Below are 19,710 nucleotides of genomic sequence, written 5' to 3'. Positions count from 1 at the left end.
GAGAAAGAATAATGTGAGAAAAAGCTAAAATCTTAGTACTCCTCTCCTTTGCCCTCTCTGATTTCCTTTTTCCACCAGTCTTCAACCTGGTTTCAACAAACCCAAGATGAGCCCATTTACTAAAGCTCGCGCTTTTTATTGACGCAAACTTCCCATTCTCGCGGGAACTTGGGAGTGGGAGTCGGGAAGGCGAACAAATCTCTCGAAATCTCAGTTGGCTCCAGAGCTGGTGCGCCGCTGAGGATTCCGAGGGGCGGGGCGCGGAGCTTGGAAGGGGCGGAGCCTGGCTTCAGAGAGGGGTGGGAAGAGGCGGGAGGGGAAGGTGAGAGAGGACGGGGGCGGGACCGCGCGGCCTGAGACCTGTTGATCGCAGGTATTGCCCGCCTGGCCGGCTCTCTTGGGACTGAGACGACTGCGCATGCTCGCTGGCGGCTCTGGGCCAGTAGCCGAGCGGCGGTGACGAACCGGCTCCTCGGTTGCGGTTGTTGCGGTTGCTGCGATGGCGTTGTGAGTGGGCCCCGGGCGGAATGGTGCTGACCCGGGTAGGGACGTCTTCTTCCAGCTGGACACCGAGCTCTTCCATCCAACAGAAGAGAGAAGAGGTGGAGACGGTTGAGAGGTAAGCCCCTCTCTCCTCTGGGTCCTGTCGCTCCCGACACTCACGACCCCTCCCTCGGTCCCTCTTTCCCAGGGGCCAGGCAGGAAGCGGCCTCCTTCTCTTCGTCCTCTTCTCGCCCGCTCCGGCCTCTCTACCGGCTGCTCGCTGTCGGACGCAGCCCCGGGCCGGGTGAAGGTCGGTAGGGACGGCGGTTCTGGGCACTCTCCGGCAAGCCAAGGGGCCGCAGCGCTTAGCTCTGCGGGCACTCCCTGTCGCCCTGCCCCTGCCGTACGTTCCTCTGCTGGTTCTTCCTGAACCTCACGCCTCTGGTGCCCTAGCCTTCTCCTGCCCTTCGCCCCTGGCTCCATCTTCGCCTCTCTATCTCGCCTTTATCCCCCATTCATGGTTCTGCTCTTTCATCCCGTGCCCACTTGCCTTTTCGCTCCGGTGGTGTTTGGTCCCGGAGGCAATGCATATTTTTTGCTCCCCTCAGTTTTTTCCCTTTCCTTGTGCATCCTTGGTCTGCTTCTTTCCTACAGGGAGCTCCTGGCCCTCGCCCACCAGGTTTCTAGCTCTGTTACCTCCGTAATTTCTATCTTGACTTTCTTTTCCTCTTACTTTCCTTCTTTGGTACTTCTTCTTATGGTTTGTTGTTGCTGTTGTGTTTTGAGTTTTTTTGCATCGCTTTACGCTAGAGTTCATTCCATCCCGCCCCACCACCACCACCACATTACCTTCAGAGGCCCTCAATTCCTTAGCTCTTTTGGTACCCTACTTCACTGCTAGTATTGTCCCTGTCCTTCCATTCTATTCCATCCTGGCCCCATTTCTAGCCTCTAATCTTGATTTTTTTTCCTTTAAAACTCTTTAATATTTTTTTGTATAGGTTGAAACTCTTCGTTTGTTTCAGTTTTTTAAAAATTCTTGAAGAGTTCTAACATGCCCTTCTAGTCTCTTCTGCATTTTTCCTAAGCTCAGTAGCTACTCAGTATTCTTAGTTCAGTTTTCAAGTTAATGAAATTTCTTCATCTTTCTCCACCAGCTGGAAATATCATCAGAAGAGTACACCTATTGTTAGACTTACTGATTGAAGCTTTAATTTTTAAAAATTGTTTTTACTTGTCATACCTACAGAAGCAATTCCAGCACAGACGTCATGAAACTATGAAAAGTTAAAAATTTTTAAAGGCTGACCTACAAATGCACTCTTAAATTTTAGAAATTTCAGTATCCTCCAGTAAATATAGATGTCCAAGAGCAAACCTTGAATGGAATTTAACAATTTTTTACAAGTTTATTATTAATTCTGTTTTATATGTTGCTATTGCAATGGGTTACATTTTTCTGAGTGTCACTGTTCTCCTTAATAAATGTGTACAATTTCTGCTAACTTAAAAATAGAAGTAGTGTGCTTACTGAAGGAGAAATACTCAAGAACAGAAGTATTAAATTCTTGAGTTGGCAAAAGAATTTCCTAAACAGTTTTGAAAGTTTTCCCTCATTTTATTATGATCAAGATTTGATTTTAATAAAACTTCTCTATGAATAGTGGTATAGTATCTTATTTTGAAGGGATCTGCTGAAATAATTATTTTCAGTGAAGTTTGCCTTTATTTTAGGGTTGAAGATCAACTGGATTATGTATTTCATTCTGGAAATCCAAAGCAGTCCACAAACAGTAAATTCTTCCTTATGTTATCTATGTCAGGTAGGAATTAAATTTTTTGTTTCTACTTTAAGAAGGGTAATACCAAGGCAAGGGAGTGTATTTCTTGTTCAAGGTGACTTGGAGGTAAAAGGAGGTTTTGATGTTATAAAGGGCACTTTTTTTTTTTTTAGAAGAACAGAGCAATTATTTGGTATGATAAGAGTTGTTGAGATATCTGATTTTTCAGATGCAGATAAAGATTACTGCTCTTTCTGAAGATGCCTGCTCCTTTTAAAGGTATAAATGCAAGGTTTTTTTTTCATTTTTAGGTAAATGTTTATTTTTTAAAAAATTAATACCTACAGATTATGTATTGGAATGAGTTAATTCTGTGCTCTTAGAAATTAAAGTAAGAATTCATGGTGTATAGCAGGCACAGGGCTAGATGTCAGAAGACTTGAACTCATGATGACTCATGACATTGGTTTGTAGAAGACACTTATCCTCTATACCTTAATGTCTCCACCTTGTAAAAGGTGGATATTAAAGTTGGCTATCCAGTGACCTCTTCATAGCAAAGACCTAATCATTTAAACATGCTTTGGACCTTCATAGACAAAAGTTCCTATGTAAATACTTAAATTTTTGCCTCTGATTTTAAATTATATAGTAGGAATATATTGACTGCTTAAATCCTTTTAAAATCCAGTTGAAGCTTTAGATTTTTTTTTTATTTCAGATTTCTGTAAAAAATGTTGTAGACTACTAGTGAATTATGGATTAGCTTAGTTCAGTCAATGTTTATATACAGTGAGACAGACACTGCAGCATTCAATATGTAAAACAGATAATGCTCCTTGTTTGCCAGGAGTTAGTACTGAAAGGAACAATAAAAGTTATCTTTGGCTATCTTTTTAAGTGTTGGTTGTCTTGTATTTTCATTTTGTTCTCTGTAAATACAGATCCTTGAGAGTAGGTAGGTGTGTTTCAAAAGTATCTTATTCCTAGAGCACTGCCCTATGTGTCAACCAAAATTCTAAATCTGTGTATTACTTCCATATAACTGTTCACGTGAAAGTTTGCACTTTAAAATGTAAAATTAATTACATTAGGTAGAAAATTGTGTGTTGGGGGTACTTAAGGAATAGAAAGGATAAAGACTTTGCTTTGATTCCGGGTATTGAGGAAAAACTACTCAAGAGTTTTGTGATATGTACATGTGTTTATTCAAATAAATGAGTGGAGATGGGGCATATAGATTTGAAGTGAATAGCTTTTTGTTGTTGTTGTTTTGCGTACCCAGGAAAAAGGTTTAGAGATGAATAGGAATGAGAAGCAGAGTAATAATATGAGAAGAAAACATTCTTAATGAAACTAGCGGTTTTTTGAAACAAGTTGGTTTCAGCATTTTATTTTTAAGGATTGGCAGGTTTTAACAGGTATATGCTTGGTTATCAAAGATATACTAAATTAAAATAAAAATTAGTCTCTTTTCTTAACAAAAATATAATAGTGTTAGACAAATTATACCATTAAAAATTGAACTCATGATGACTTGTCCTTTTTTATTATTTACTTACTGTATGAGCTTGCATGAATTACATAAACTTTATGCTTCTTAGTTTCCTCTCCTATAAAATGGAGTAATATTAGCTCTTTCAGAGAGTTAAATGAAATAGCATACTAAAAGCTATTGGTCTAAGAGTTGGTAGACCAACAAGTTTTAAGTACCTATGTTTGCTTTTTATTTTATATTACTATTTGATCTATATTTGGAATTACCAGTAGAGAAACATACATCTTTTAAAAATATAATTTGTATATCAAGCTGTTCTCATTATCTCATTATTCTCATTCTCATTATCTCCTACTTGACTTTATGAAGTATTAATCAGGAAATCATTTTGAGAAAAATTGTAGCATATTTCCTTTTGTGGAATTACATCTCTAGATATAGACCATTCAGAATAGTGTTTTTAAATTATGTTTGCCAATATAGAAGTCTACCAATGGCATTTTGGTACATTTCTGTTAAGTTTTATGAAATGTCCTTTTACTATAGTTCTTAATTTAAACTAGAATTAGCATTTTTATATTGAATCCCATGATGTTTCCTTATGGGATGAAAGTTCATTATTCATGATTGTTTTTTCAGTGATGGTAACCAACATGCATTCTTCTTTTGCTGGGGGGGCGGGTGTGGGTACTAGGGGTTGAACTCAGGGCCACTGAGCCACATCCCCAGCTCTATTTTGTATTATACTTAGAGACAGGGTCTCACTGAGTTGTTTAGTGCCTCACTTTTGTTGAGGCTGGCTTTGAACTCGTGATCCTCTTGCCTTAAGCCTCCTGAGCTGCTGGGATTAGGTGTTACTCTTTGATGTTTTCAAATTGCCAGTAAGTCAGGCTTACTTGGAAATGTATTGTCTGTAAATGTCTAAGCAATAAAGTCAGGGCATATTGGCAATCACTGTTTAAGACCTTGGAAGCTTATGTACCCTTTACCATTATTTTCATATTTTGGAATTGAGAACCCCAGATATTTAGACTACCTTTGTCCTTACACAGGTTTTCATTAAGACATAAAATTGTTTTTCCCCCTCAGGTGATTTAGTTTAAAATGTAAGCTGCTACTAGTCCCTTTATGTAAAATTAATAACTATTTTGTTGACATGTAATAGCAACATAAAATGAAAATGTGATAGGCCCCATTTTGGTAGAAGAATTTTGAAATGTTCTATGATTGTGAGCCAGGGAAATGCTAGTGAAATCAGTAGAAAAATGTCTTTGAGTAGGTAGTTGAAAAAAATCATTGTTGGGCTGGGGTTGTTGCTCAGACTGTAAAGCACTTGCCTTAGGTGAGAGGCACTGGGTTCGATCCTCAACACTACATAAAAATAAATAAAGGTATTGTGTCCATCTATGACTAAAAATATTTTTTTAAAAAATATTCATTGTCTATTTTTCCCAGCACATTAAAAAGATCTCAATTGAAGCCAATCCAAAATATTCATTGTCTATTTTTTCCCTAGTTAACCCAGCATCTAAAAAGATTGAAGCCAACCTTCTTCTTTTAAGGTCCTCTAGCCTATAAATGAAAGTATTTTAAAATCATGCAATTGAAATAATAAACTGTTTACTTGAGTTGCATTATTTTGAATAGACATTTCTTTGCATGGAATCCTAAAAACTAAGATAAAAATCACAGTGTCAGCTATTTATTGAGTACCATGAACCAAGGGCAATGATTAATGCTTTATGTATATTAGTTCTTTAAGCTTTATCTTTTGAGTTAAGAATCATAAGTATTATTTGCATTTGAAAAAAATGAGACTTGCTTATATCGTCTGAACTAGAATTCAGATCTGTCTAATGTCAGACTTACTGGTAGACTTGAGAAAATATGGAAAACATATCCAGAAAACATTGTTTCTTAGAATATTTTTCATGAAGTGGATTATAATTTTTTTTTTTAATTCTGATTCTGAGCTTTGTTTTCTGTTGAGATAACCAATAAGAAGAAATATTTTGAGCATTGCTGGACAGATCCTAGCAACAGAAGATAGCTTGTGGTTCTTTCTAAGTTTCTCTTCCTGTTAATGGAAATAACTATGTTTTGGTAATTTTGAGAGGTAGCTTTTATTAAGTGTCACATAATGAGCAATAAAAGTTTTTCCTCTTTTTCTTTACTTTATTCTTACATGTTAAGTGAACCATGGAAATACTCTGAGAGATTACTATGATTCCTTTTGTATTATGTTTAAAAATTGTTTTTTTTCCTATAAGATTTTTATGGTATTAACACAGTTATCCAATATTGAGAATGCTTACTTCTTAATGCAGATGTAGTTCTAAAATTGGTAACAGTGTATTTGCCTTTCAGTAGACAGCTGTTTAAACAAAAATCTTAAAGAAATTGGAAGAGACAAAGCCATTAAAACTATAGTTTTGATATGTGTCTGTAAGTTGTGAGAAATTAGGATTTTATAATTTAGAAATAGTGTTTTTTACATGACAAATTGAATATAGCTATCATTTTTTGTCATTAATGTTGCATTCTGACTTCAATTTTTCTTTGAATAGCCCTTTTTTTTATGGCTTGATGGTCATTATATCTACTTCCTAGAGTAGTTCAAGTGTGAATTTCAGAATTTTGCAAGTACAAATAAAGACTCTTGAGTTTTTTGTCCTTTTTTAAATTTACTTACTGTATGAGCTTGCATGAATTACATAAACTTTATGCTTCTTAGTTTCCTCTCCTATAAAATGGAGTAATATTAGCTCTTTCAGAGAGTTAAATGAAATAGCATACTAAAAGCTATTGGTCTAAGAGTTGGTAGGCCAACAAGTTTTAAGTACCTATGTTTGCTCTTTATTTTATATTACTATTTGATCTATATTTGGTATTACCAATAGAGAAACATACATCTTTTAAAAATATAATTTGTATATCAAGCTGTTCTCATTATCTTTCCTTTGGAAGAGCAACCTTCTGCCTCAGTCTCAGAAGAATTTAGTATTCTCTTCTTAAATATTTCTGTAATTTATGCAACATAGCGTACGGCTGGTGAAATGAACTATATCCAAAGCTCATTTTGGTAAATAAGGAGCAGCAGCAAGTTTCTAGAAAGGTAATTTTCCTTACTATATGTGTCCCCTTTACCGTAATGATTCTGAAAAGTTTAGTTTTGCTGTGGATCACTTTTTAAGTGACAGCTAAGTGTGTTATACATGTGAATGACTGTGGGGAAAAAAAAGTTAAAAGCCATCTGAATGGTGGTGATTTTCAGAGTCAGGTACCTGACAGGTGGCTTGACCATTTGCAGGAGCATATAATCTAATGACTGAGCATATTTAGCTCCCACAGAAAGGAGCTTACAAGGATGGGTAGGGTGTCATGGCCTCAGCCAACCAAAAATGGACCAAAATATAAATTGAAAAGTAAGACTGTAGCTCAGCTATTCAGACTAAACTAATTAATGCAGACTTAACCAACTTAGGTGGCCAGAATTTACACCAGATATTTGCCCACTTAGGGTATATAGTTTTCATATCCTATTTCCTGCTACCGCAGGTTTGCCACCTTGTAAGTTACACAGTTATAGTCTTTTCAGGTTAGCTTGTAATTTGACAAAAATAATTCTGTCAAAAATATAACAGGATTTTTGTTTGTTTCCATTTAGTTCTGTGACAGTAATTAGATATGTTCCATATGCCGCCTTTTTCTTTTTTTTTCTGTGCACATAACGTGTTTTAATGAAGCACATCTTCATCTCTCATTTTAATAACCACTGTCATGAAATTATATGAAACAGTAGGCATTGGTGAGATGGCAGCATCCTTAATCTAAAGTATAGCACTAGATACTTTATTTTGTTAAGAAGAATTCCTTTGGGAAGAGTGCTAATTGGATGTTGGGTATTGAAGCAGGTGACTGCAAGGCCCCACATTTCTTCTGTCCTATTTCTTTCCACCTTCGCCTATCCACTAGTCAAATTCTTGCCTATATAAATACAACAAAGAACCACCAACACATCCAGTGTTGTGGCACTTTTCATATACTTTTCTGGTGGGTGTGGGATTTTTGTGGACATCTGTTTCTGCAGGTTATTGTAGACAACAGTTTTGTCCATTGTTTTGCTTCCACACAGTGGATCACTAGTATTCCAGTAGTGTGTTTCCATGTTGGCTGGTATGAAATGACTAAGCTGGTGCCATATATTTAAGGATTTTTGTTATAGCATTACTCTGATTCTGATAATAATTTCTGTGTTAAGGAAGAGGCCAAGTTGTAGTAATTAGGATCCCAAACTGAAAATAGCTTAAATTAGAAAGCTTAAATAGTAAAATGAGAAAAGTTTATTTCTCTTTCACATTGTTATATGATTTAGGTGGTAGGAGTGGTAGGGGTATGAAGAAAACTACCAAAATATTGGATCTGAGACTCAAATCCTAAGCCCATATTTTAACTATTGTCCTATACTTACATGTATTTATTGCTTCCTGATGGACAGGTGGCTTTTTGAGATCAGGAACTGAGCTATATACCTTGTATCTATTGCAATTCCTAGCCTGTAGTTGGTGTTCTATAAGTGTTTGGATATCTGTTTTATATCTGAGAAGCTAAGGCCTGGAGACTTGACCAAACTTGAGTCAGAATCAGAACCAGAGCATGATCTAAACCTTGCCCACATGAAAGTGTGTGTGTGTGTGTGTGTGTGTGTGTGTGTGTGTGAAATGATATCTTAGATGTTTTTCCATGAAATGGGGAATGACTTTTATAAAGATGGTACTTTGATAATTATTAATGACGCAAGTATTAAGGTAGAAAATAGCAGTTTGGAAGTTGGCAAAGTCAGTGCCTTTATAGAGAAAAAGTTCTGTGTTAAGTATTGTTTGAAATGTGGAAAAAAAGTATAGCAAAATGAAGCAATTTTTCTGTCAAAATATTTTAAATAGCTCTTTTTATGCGTACACACATATATAGATACAAAGACATACATATGGAATTTTACAAATTAGAGTTATTTAAAAATGATGAGTTCTATATCTTAAGAATTAATGTTTCTAAATCTTTGGTATTAATGAAGATTGTTTCGAACCTCTAAACTAAGAAAGTATCTTATTATTATACTTACATTATGCATAAGTGAATCCTTAATAGAGTTGGTGTTGATATTAGTGATATTAGTGAAACTATAATTTTTTCCAAGCCTTATCAAGGACATAGATATTTTATATAAATTTAAAATATTAATTATTTTAGCATATACAGATTTCTTTTAAGTCTGCTATTTTGTTTGAGATCTTATTGTTTGTCTCTCATAGGGGGAACAATATATTTGTAACAAGAAGCAATAACTGGAAGTAATAATGTTAAAATGAAGTTTTGATCAGCAGAGGTAAGGATATGACATTTCTTTTACACTTAATTCATGATAGATTTGAATGTTTGCTCAATTTTAAGGAAGCACTGTTTCAAGAACCATGAAGGATCTGAGATTTTACCCTACTTGCAAGATAGCAAGGTAGCCTGCCCTGGTGTTATGGATTTTAGCAGAAGACCTGAAATTCATGGGTCAAAAACAAAGATGGTTTACACTTAAAGCAGTACCTTAAGTACCAGTTGATACCTGCATATAAGTAGGTTATTTCACAGGAGAGGAACCCTGAGCAAAGAAAACCTAATCTATTATATGGACAATAAATCCATCTGACTTTTGCCTTGAAGGGGGAGACTTTATTTTTATTATATGGGACAGTAAACAGATCTTCCCTTTGTTTTAGTATAAGACACTGTGTCTGAGTTTTAAGACCATATACATGCATCTATATAAACTGAATATAAAAAATAGTCTGGAACAAAGGCTGTCAACATTTCTACGAGTAAGGCATGCAGAAATACAAAAAAAAATTATACAGAATTGTCTACCAATATTTTTTACCTTAATTTGCTGAAAAATATGTCTATTGATGAGAACAGTTGCTACTTTTTTTCTCTGAAATACTGAAAAGATTGAACTGAAGTACCCAATAGTGGGTGAGTGTCTAAACTATAATATGTTCACAGTTACATATAACTATAACTAAAAATAATGTTGTGCAATTACATTTATTGACTTATATGTCCATCAGAAAATTAAGTGAGATAAGTAGATTATAAAGTGTACATGTGATTTGATTCCATTTCTATAAATATTGTACTAATTATACTAATGTGCAATATTAGAATGTGTACCAACCATATATAGAGATATATATATATATACTAATGGATGGAATTGTTTTGGTCCTCTGTTATTTTTTTTTAACCTTTGAAAATGAATACTTTAGTCTTTTATAATGTAGAAAAAAGTTTTTCTTTCTTTAAAAATAAATAGTCACTGAAGAACTCTTAACAGAGAAAAGCCTTGCTTGGATTTAAATGGGGATTTAAAAAATTCTCATTTTGACTGGTATATTACCATTATGTGTAAAGTAAGACTACATAATAATTAGGTGGCTTAAATTTTTTTAAAAAATCTTATTTTTGAGATAAAATCAAGAATTTGTTTTAGTAACGTATTGTATTCATTCTCACACAAATATCATTAAGGGAAACATTTTAAGAGGATGTCGGACCGCCCTCCGACAGAGGTTGGGGAGAATCACTAGACCAGCTAGTGAGTGTCTCCGGGCTGAGCGAGAGGGTGAGTGTTGCGACCCGGCCGCCACCCAGCCTGGCAAAAATCACACCAAGTCCGGAGTTGAGTCAGCCGAGATGGCGCAGCAACTCAGTTTATTGTGGAGGGAGAGGACTTATATAGAGAGAGGAGAAGGGAGGTGGGGGCAAAGGCAGGGGCCAATCAGAGATCGGAGAGTCCTCCAGGTTGGGGTAGCCTAGGCACCCCAGTTACAGAAACAGAGCCCCGTTGCCCTAGTTACAGAAACAATACCCCATTAGGTATGTGTGCCCCCCGTTGCTGGGGAGTTATTCTTTGTGTTTGCGGAAGCCATATCTTGGGGCCGTTCAGGCACGTAGATGGAAGCCATTTCTCAAGCTCTGTCAGGTACATGGAGAATCACAAAACCAGAATCACAAGACTGGGGATTTCTTTTTCCCCAGCGATTGCACTTCCGTGGTCAACAGAGGTCTGAACAAGAGGACAAATCTTAAATTATAGAAAGTAGTGCTATTTGATGAGTATAGATTTTTGGTGTCTTTAGTTGGGTTAGGCTAAGTTAGGCACACTAAAGTAGTTTGCTGCTTTTTTTTTTTTTTTTTACTAGGGATTGAACCTAGGGGCACTTAACCACTGAACCATATTCCAACCCTTTTTTATTTTTATTTTCAGACAGGGTCTCAATAAGTTGCTTAGGACCTCACTAAGTTGCTGAGACTGGCTTTGAACTTGGCTGCCTCAGCCTCCCAAGTTGCTGGTATTACAGGAGTGAGCCACCACACCCAACAGTGTGTTTCATTTTTAATTTCTCCTTATGTATTATATTCTGAAATTTGTTTAAATTATTCTGGTTTTTATAAATCTGCAGTTTTATTGTACTACTCATGATATTTTTCTCCCCTTCTTTAACTAAGGTGCTGTTTCCAGGTTTATCTTCTGGGTATAAATTAAAAATGACTGAAGTTCAAGCAATGGTAGAATTTTCCGTAGAGCTAAATAAGTTCTACAATGTGGATTTATTCCAGAGAGGGTATGTATTTTAATGTTAAAATTATGTACTTTGCATAAGATAGATGTAAAGCTTTAAGTTAAATTTAATTTCATATTTTTGTTCCAGCATTTAAAAGGAAAACAGTAAGTTACATTCAAGTAATTATTTTCTGAGAAATTGCATTTGTTAAATAGATATTTGAGAATTATTCACATGGAGTTAGTGATGACGTTTGATATATTCAACATGCTTTTATGAATTTGTACTGAGCATTAAGAGGACTTTAATGAGAACATGTAAGATTCCCATTTTTGCTCTTCAAAAGCTTAGTGTAATGAGAAAAATAAGTTAATAGAATAACAAAGCACACAAGATGAAACGTCAATAAGTATATACAGGAAGTGCTTTAGATATTGGAACAAAAGGACATATTTCTGGGTTAGTCTGTTGGGAAACTCATATGGAGAGAGAAGATCAAAGTGTGAATAAGAATTGGACAGGCAAAGGATGAAGTGTGGGATCCTTTTACTGGCAAAGAACAGTATGAATCAAAATAATGGAACCAAGTCTTGAAATTAGGAATGAGCATGTTATTTTTAAAAATGTTTAGGAAATTGGATATTTTCTAGTAGAATTGCAGAAGGAAGGTCTTGTAATAGTCTGGAGAAGAGTTGATACTATGGATTTAGGTAATCATCATTTTGTTTTTGAAGGTCTTGTAATAGTCTGGAGAAGAGTTGATACTAGGGATTTAGGTAATCATCAGTAGTAAGAATAAAATTATCACTGTTACAACAAGCATTTACATGATGAAGATTGTAATAGATTAATGGTTATAGAAGAAATAGAAGCATACGGAATAGTTCTGAGACATTTTGCGATAACTCCAGATATAAATCTGAAAGCCTGTACTGAGAGGTGGTAGTGGTAGGATAAAAGTTTGGTTTTTTTTTTTTTTTTGGTCTTGGCTTTGCCATCTAATTATTGAAAAAGTAAAAACAGCTATGATATGCTCTGCTCCATATAGTCTAACATTTCAGCAGGCTAACCTGGGGTTGTTCTCATGGCCAAGGCGGAAGTTCAGGAAAGGGAGTGGAAGATGCAAGGCCCTTTGAATTAGCACTGTCATTTCTGCTGTAGTCTTTTACCCAAGCAAGTGGAAAGGGCTGGCCAGCAGACAAGGCTGGTGACAGAATGTGGCCGGGCGCATCGGTGCGTGTCTGTAGTCCCAGGTACTTGGGAGGCTGTAACAGGAGTATTGCAAGTTTGAGACCAGCCTCAGCAACTTAGCAAGACCCTGTCTCAAAAAATTCAAAAGGGCTCTGGGTGTAGTTGAGTGGAAAAGCACCCCTGAGTTTAATTCCCAGTACTGGAGAAAACTAAAAAACCTTTTTCGGGATTCTGTGTGCCCAATATGGTCTATTCCATGCTTTAAAAATACCCATATCCAAAATTGTTTTTGAAATTTTCTTAGTCTCTAGATAAAACTTCTACTACTTGGGAATCAGAATTCTGTGAGCTCATACCATACACATCCTAAAAACCATTTTGCCAAACGCTAAGAGCCTGCCTTAATTATCTTAGTGATCTTAAGGGGAAACCCTACAGTTATATCCTTGATTTGATCTTTGTCCAAGGATTTCATGTTACTTTAAAAGTCTTATAAGAGAATGGAAACAAAACAGCTTTATTTCTCAACTAGTAAGTCCTGCTTCTTCTATATTCTCTCTGGATTCTGCTTATAAAATGACTAGCTCTTTCTTTGCTCATTTCTTTCTTGAACCTTTCCTTAACCTTATACTTAACAAGGAGCCATTAGTTAGCCTTTTCAACTTTCTGCCTGGAAATTAGTTTTCTCAGTTCCAAAAGTTTCTTGGGTACATTGTCTAACTTCTTTGTAAGTAGAATATTTCATAACTATATCATATGGGTTGGCATTTTTCCAGTTTCCTAGAATTTTCTCGTATTTTCCCACCTTCTGTAACCGAAATGTTATTTTGGCCCCAAAGTCAGTGCCTCTTAAGTTTTTGCTATATAGCACACATCACGTTAACACATTCTAGTTATTGATTTCTGTATTTGTTATATTTTGCTACAGTAATGCAGCTATCAGCAGTTATCAGCAGCTAATAGCAAACCACAAACACAAAGCTTCAGTGTCATTACAACAATAATGTTAATTTTTGTTCACAAGTCTGTGGATTAGCTGAATAGTTCTGCTGATCTGGGCTGGCATGACTAATCTTTGTTGGGTTCACTCATGAATCCACAGTCAGCTAGCAGGTTGGCTGGCTGCTAACTGATGCAGAATGAGCTTAGCTAGGCAGACTCAGCTCTGTTTTCTAGTTGCATTCTGTAGCATGGTCTCATGAAGGAGGCAAGGGTCCAAAGACAAAGAAACCATGCAAGGAGACTTCTTAATACCTAGGTTTAGAACCAGCACACATTACAACTCAGCTACAATGTACTGACTAAGAAAAGTTGTCGGGTTTCTGTTCTCGAGATTAAAAGGCTCAGGGGTCACTCCAGGTAAATTGGGCTAACTGAGCTGTGCAAAATAACCACACAAGAGACACAAATGCCTTTTTCTTTGGGGTCGCTATGACGGCTCCTCTGACCTTAAAGGGTCCACAGGAAGAGAGAGAGTGAGAGCACAGGCTGACCCCTTTTATTGAGGAGAAGCTATTCAAATGAGGCAAGGGTCAGGTTTCAGGGAGCTGAATCTGTCTTCATGATGTCCACTGTCAGCAGGTTGTCTGACATCTGGGTAGACCACACCCAAGGGCACAGTAAGAGAAGGGGACACACACAAGGCACTTCCATGGAAATTTCTATCCTAAACAGGACAAGGGGTTATATTACAAAGGAACAGGTGAGCGTAGCTCCGCCCATGGGGCTGTAGCAAGACACACCCATGCAGGAGACACTATCCCTGGAACTCAAGAAGGGTGGGGAAAGCTCTGCCATATTTCTGTGACTGAGCGCCTCAGCACCCAGCCAGGGAGTCTGACTCAGTCATGTTGGTCTCTCACATGTTGGTCTCTCACAAGTCATAAGGAAGGCCAGCTCAAATGTAAGAGTTGGAGAAAAACATTCCTGTTCTTTGAAAAAGTGATTTCTAAAAGCTCATCTTTATTTTAAAATGCAGTGTTGGAGTTGAGTCTAGGAACTACTTTAGCTAGAAAACAATTTCTTTGAAAACCATTAACTGCCATTTAGAAGATACTTTTCATATGCATGTGGCTTCCTCTGACCTTTATATTACAAAGTTATTACAAAATATTATAAAATTATAATCATTCAAGCTATACTATGAAATGTTATGAAACTTAAATTATACATTGTAACTATTACTTAATACAACAAATAATATTCCAAGTAAATTTACTTTTCTTTCCAAGTAAAGAAATTTACTTGGAAAATTACTTACTTTTCTTTTGAAGTAAAACCATGTTATTCTTTTGTCTAATAAATGTTCATTCATATGTAAAACCACCTTGCTTAATAAAATCATGTTAATGTTTCTCTTTTAACTTTTGACACTCTATTATAAATAATTCAGTAAATGAATTCTAAGAGAAAATGATAGAAATGAAATAATTTAATATTCACTAGCACCTTCTTTTAGCCATTAGCTTCAATTTTCTTACTCTTTCCTCCTCCTCACACACACAAAATTATGTAGTCAGATTTTCCAACAACAGAAAAACTAGGTATATATTTATTTTTTCCTTCCTCTGCCAGTTGCATCTCTGTATACATCCTAAAAATTAGTTCTCATTGTATCACTTCTACAAAATTTAGCAATGTCACAGTCCATTTTAGCTTATCTTATATATGAAAGACTAAACAGAATAAACTGCATTACTTCCCTGAAAAAATAACGCATAGAAGAAATATGTTTTTGTGGCTCTTTGCAGCTTTCTTTCTATTTTTTATAGTGGAGCTTAACAAAATATTGTTTATAAATAGCCATTCTTAATTTCTCATATTCCATTACTTAAGATGATCCCTTGAAAATAGTGTTTTTATTTATCAGGTATTGGAAACAAGGTATGAAATAAGAAAAACAGCTTTACTTAAGTCATTATTTCATTGTGTTGAATTTCTTTTTTCTTTTTTTACATTTTTTATTAGTGCATTATAGTTGTACATAATATGTTGGATTCTTCATAGGTAAATTGGCTATATCTTTTTTTTCTAGTTCAAATTTTTTCCTGCATTATAGTTTCTAATTGGTTATTTTTTAGTTCAAAAAAAGACATTTTCTTTTTTTCTGTATTCATTTGTCTGGCTTCCTTAATAATAATCTTGTTAATTAATATACTTTATTCCCCCCTTAATATCCTCTTTAAGATTCTAAAATTAGGAAATACTTACACTACTATATTTAAGATTCTAACTTAGTTAACTTAATAATTAATTTTTCTTTTTGATTGTCTCAATTGTAGAGACAAGGGTACATTACAGAGCATCTAGTTTAAAATCTTAAACCGCTTGTAAATTGTATAAGTAATTCAAGTTTCAAAAAGAAAGTTAAATACAACTTCTATGCTAGGAGGACCATGTGATTTATTGAACAAATCAGTATACTTTTTATAGTGAAATGAGGCCCTATTTATGATAATATGTCCATACAGCAGGTGAAAACCAGAATTACTATAGGCAAATCAGGATAAGTGGGTGTCCTTATACTAATCAAAGATTTCTTAAGTAAAAATAAAGCAACACCATCATTGTTTTTCATTAATGTACAGGCTGGTTAGAGCTGGCTGGGCCTTTGTAAGTTTGATCAAGCATCTGTTCAGCTGGCAGTTTGGCTGCAGGCTGATTGGTATAAAGTGGCCTTCAAAGAGACTCCTCAGCCCTGTCATCTCATCTTCCAGCAGGCTAATCTGGGTTTATCAATTCTTACCTTTGATTGAATTGCAAAATAATATATTTGCTTACATTTGTTGGGTGCAATAGATTAGTCTTAATGTCTTAAAAAATTATTTAAAATATCTTTGTCTTTAAAAATGAGCCGATTTCTAATTAATTTTCATGGTAATTAATTTCACTAAAATTAAACATTGTTTTTCCTTAACGATAAACAAATAGTTCAGGTACTAACAATCTAAAGAAAAAATATTTTATTTTAACATTTTCCTGTCAATTTTGCTAAATGTAGTAGGTATGCAAACTCTAAAATTTGAAATTCTAAAGCATTGATCATAAATATGTTATTAAATGGAATGTAATTGTATGTCTTATAAATAGTAATATACATTGATTTTTACTATATTAGAAGTATATGATTACAAGATGGCAAACTTCCTAAATGATTATTCAAAATGTATTTGTTAAGAGGCCTCCAAAGTAAGAGGAAATATTACCTTTTATTTTATTTATTTTGGTACTTGGGATTGAACCCAGAGGCACTTTACCACAGTGCCAGATCTGCATTCCTTTTTATTCTTTATTTTGAGACAGGATCTCACTACATTGCTGAGGCTAGCCTTGAACTTGGGATCCTCCTGTCTCAGCCTCCTGAGCCACTGGGATTAACAGGCGTGTCCTACCATATCAGCTTACCTTTTAAATATTAGGGGAAAAAACTGCTGTTTGAACATTTGTTTTCATTGGCATGGAAGATAACATAATGGGATTAAATTGTAGCACAGCAATTTCAGTTAGTTGGTAAACTGAGGGAAATTTTTCCCTCATAAATATGCTACTATTTTTTATTTATTTATCCCCTGCAGGGTGTTTAGATTCATTGCAAATTTTCACTGTTATGAATAGTGCTACAATAAACATGGGAATGCATTATCTTTGTGGTTAATGACATTATCTCTTTGGAGTATATCCCAAATAGTGGGATAGATCATATAGTCTGTTTTTAGTCTGTAGATAATATAATCTATTTTTCATCTTTTGAGGAATTTCCATACTGTTTTCCATAATGACTGTACTAATTTACATTGTACAAAAGTTACTTTTCTCCACATCCCTATGAGCATATATGTTTTGTCTTCCTTATGATAACTATTCTAATTGGTGTGAAATAAGTCATTGTAGTTCTGATTAGTGAAATTAAGTAGTTCATGTACTTGTTGACCACCATTTATAAGTCATCTTTTGAAACATGTCTGTTTAGTTCTTCAGCCCATTTTTTAATTGGATTTTTGTTTGTTTGTTTGTTTTTGATGTTCAGCTTTTTGAGTTCCTTATACATTCTGGATGTCAGTTCCTTGTAGGATGAAGTTTGCAAATATTTTCTCACAATCTGTAAGTTCTCCCTTAATTCTGTTGATGATTTCTTTTGCTGGGCAGAAGTTTCTTTCTTTGATATAATCCCTTTGTGGATTTTTTTACCTTTTTTGCTTTTACCTTCATAGTCCTGTCTTAAAAAAATTTACCTACACCATTGTCACAAAGTGTTTGCTCTGTTTTTTTTCTTGAAGTTATTTCATAATATTGGGTTTAACATTTAGGTCTTTGATCAATTTTGAGTTGAATTTTTATGTAAGGTGAGAAAGAGATCTAGTTTCATTCTTTTGCATATGTATATCCAGTTTTGCCAGCATCATGTATTGAAGAGTATCTTCTCTGCATTGAGTTCTTGGTAGCTTCTCAAAAATCTGTTGGGTGCATGAGCGTGGATTAATTTCTGTGCTCTCTGTTCTGTTCCATTGCTCCACATGTCTGTTTTTATGCTAGTACCATACTGCTTGAGTTACTATAGCTTTGTAGTATATTTTGAAGTTAGATATTGTGATGCCTCCAGCTGTGTGTGTGTGTGTGTGTGTGTGTGTTTAATCACTCAGGATCACTTTGGCTATTCTGGATTTTTATTGTACCAAAAGAATTTTAGGATTGTTTTTTCTATTTGAAGAAAGACATTAGGGGTTGATAATATGGCAGTGGTAAGAGTACTTGTGTAGCATGCCCAAGCACCTCCCACTCCACCTCCTCAAAAAAAAAGAAAGGAGAGGGAAAGAAAGAGAGTTGTTCCTATTTTGATGGGAATTACATTAAATCTATAGTTTGCTTTGGGCAACAATATTGGTTCTTCCATTCCAAGAGCATGGAGTATCTTTTCATTTTTCTTGTGTCCTCAATTATTATTTCTTTCATCAATAATTTATAATTTTTTTGAGATCTTTCACTTCCTTAGTTTAGTTTATTCCTAAATATTTATTTTTATTGCTATCATGAATGGAGTTGCTTCCTAATTTTTTTTCAACAAGTTTATTATTGCTGTATAAAAATGCCACATTTTTTCCTATGTTGATTTTGTATCCTGCCACTGTACAGAATGTTAAGTTCTAACAGTTTTCTGATGCAGTAGATTCAGGTTTTTCTATGTATAGAATCATGTCATTTGTAAATGTGGATATTTAACTTCTTCATTTCCAGTATGGAACCTCTTTATTTTTTTCTCTTGCCTAATCTTAAATAAGTGTAGTGGAAGTGGATCTCCTTTTCTTATTATGTATAGTATGATATTGGCTGTTGGTTTTTCATATATAGTTCAAGTTTTATCCTGAAGGGAAGTCGAATCTAGTATCTGTTGAAGCAATCATATGGTTTTGTCCTTCATTCTGTTGGTGTTGTATCACATTTATTGAGATGCATATGTTGAACTGTTCTTATGTCCCAGGGATGAATTCCACTTGATCATAGTGTTTGATCTTTGTGCTGTTGGTTTGATTGTATTTTATTGAGATTTTTGCATCTGCGTTTGTAGTTTTGTTGTGTCTTTTTCTGGTTTTGCTCAGGGTAATCCTGGTCTTGTAAATGGAGTTTGGAAAATTTCTCTCTGCTTCAGTTTTTTTGGAGTAATTTAAGAATAATTGGAATTAATTCTTTTTTAGGATTTAATTAATTCTTTTGTAGGTTTTAACAATAAAGCCATCAGGTCCTGGATGAGAGATTTTTAATTAATGCTTCAATCTCATTATTCATTTTTGATCTGTGTAGATTTTGTGTTTTTTTCTTGATTCAATGTAAATAGGTCATGAGTGTTCAGGAATTAATCAGTTTCTTTTAAATTTTCCAGTTTCTTATGATCTTTCATATTTCTGTGGTATCAGTTGTAATGTCTCTTTTTTCCCCTCTTAATTTTAGTCTTCTTTCTTTTTTCTTGATTAGTCCAGCTAAAAGTTTGTTGATTTTTGTTTTATCCTTTAAAAAAAAAAACAAAAAACAACACTTTGATTTTGATCTTTTCTATTTTTTTAAACTTCAATTTTATTTATTTATGCTGTGTTCTTAATTTCATTCCTTCTATTAACTTTGGATTTGGTTTGTTTTTTTCTTAAATCTT

General features: G+C 34.9%; 1 protein-coding gene across 6 annotated transcripts in view; it reads left to right on the top strand.

Annotated features, from left to right (window-relative positions):
- Positions 1–345: 345 nt before the first annotated feature.
- Positions 346–19,710, top strand: part of Fam135a (family with sequence similarity 135 member A) — a 108,450-nt gene continuing 89,085 nt past the window's right edge. For 2 of the 6 annotated variants that reach the window (XM_077801727.1, XM_077801724.1), the window contains exons 1-5: positions 346–619; positions 2,218–2,306; positions 9,075–9,148; positions 11,081–11,196; positions 11,323–11,438. In XM_077801727.1, coding sequence (XP_077657853.1) covers positions 11,362–11,438 — 77 coding nt within the window. In that variant the 5' untranslated portion in view covers positions 346–619; positions 2,218–2,306; positions 9,075–9,148; positions 11,081–11,196; positions 11,323–11,361. Of the gene's footprint in view, positions 620–2,217; positions 2,307–9,074; positions 9,149–11,080; positions 11,197–11,322; positions 11,439–17,597; positions 17,670–19,710 lie in introns of those variants that run through there. The other 4 variants (XM_077801726.1, XM_026391326.2, XM_026391327.2 and 1 more) reach the window with 4 other exon arrangements.

The sequence above is a fragment of the Urocitellus parryii genome, chromosome 8, assembly GCF_045843805.1.
Source record: "Urocitellus parryii isolate mUroPar1 chromosome 8, mUroPar1.hap1, whole genome shotgun sequence".
NCBI classification, from domain to species: Eukaryota; Metazoa; Chordata; class Mammalia; order Rodentia; family Sciuridae; genus Urocitellus; species Urocitellus parryii.
The sequence above is the reverse complement of the archived record's forward strand: the minus strand, read 5'-3'. Positions and strand labels throughout refer to the sequence as shown.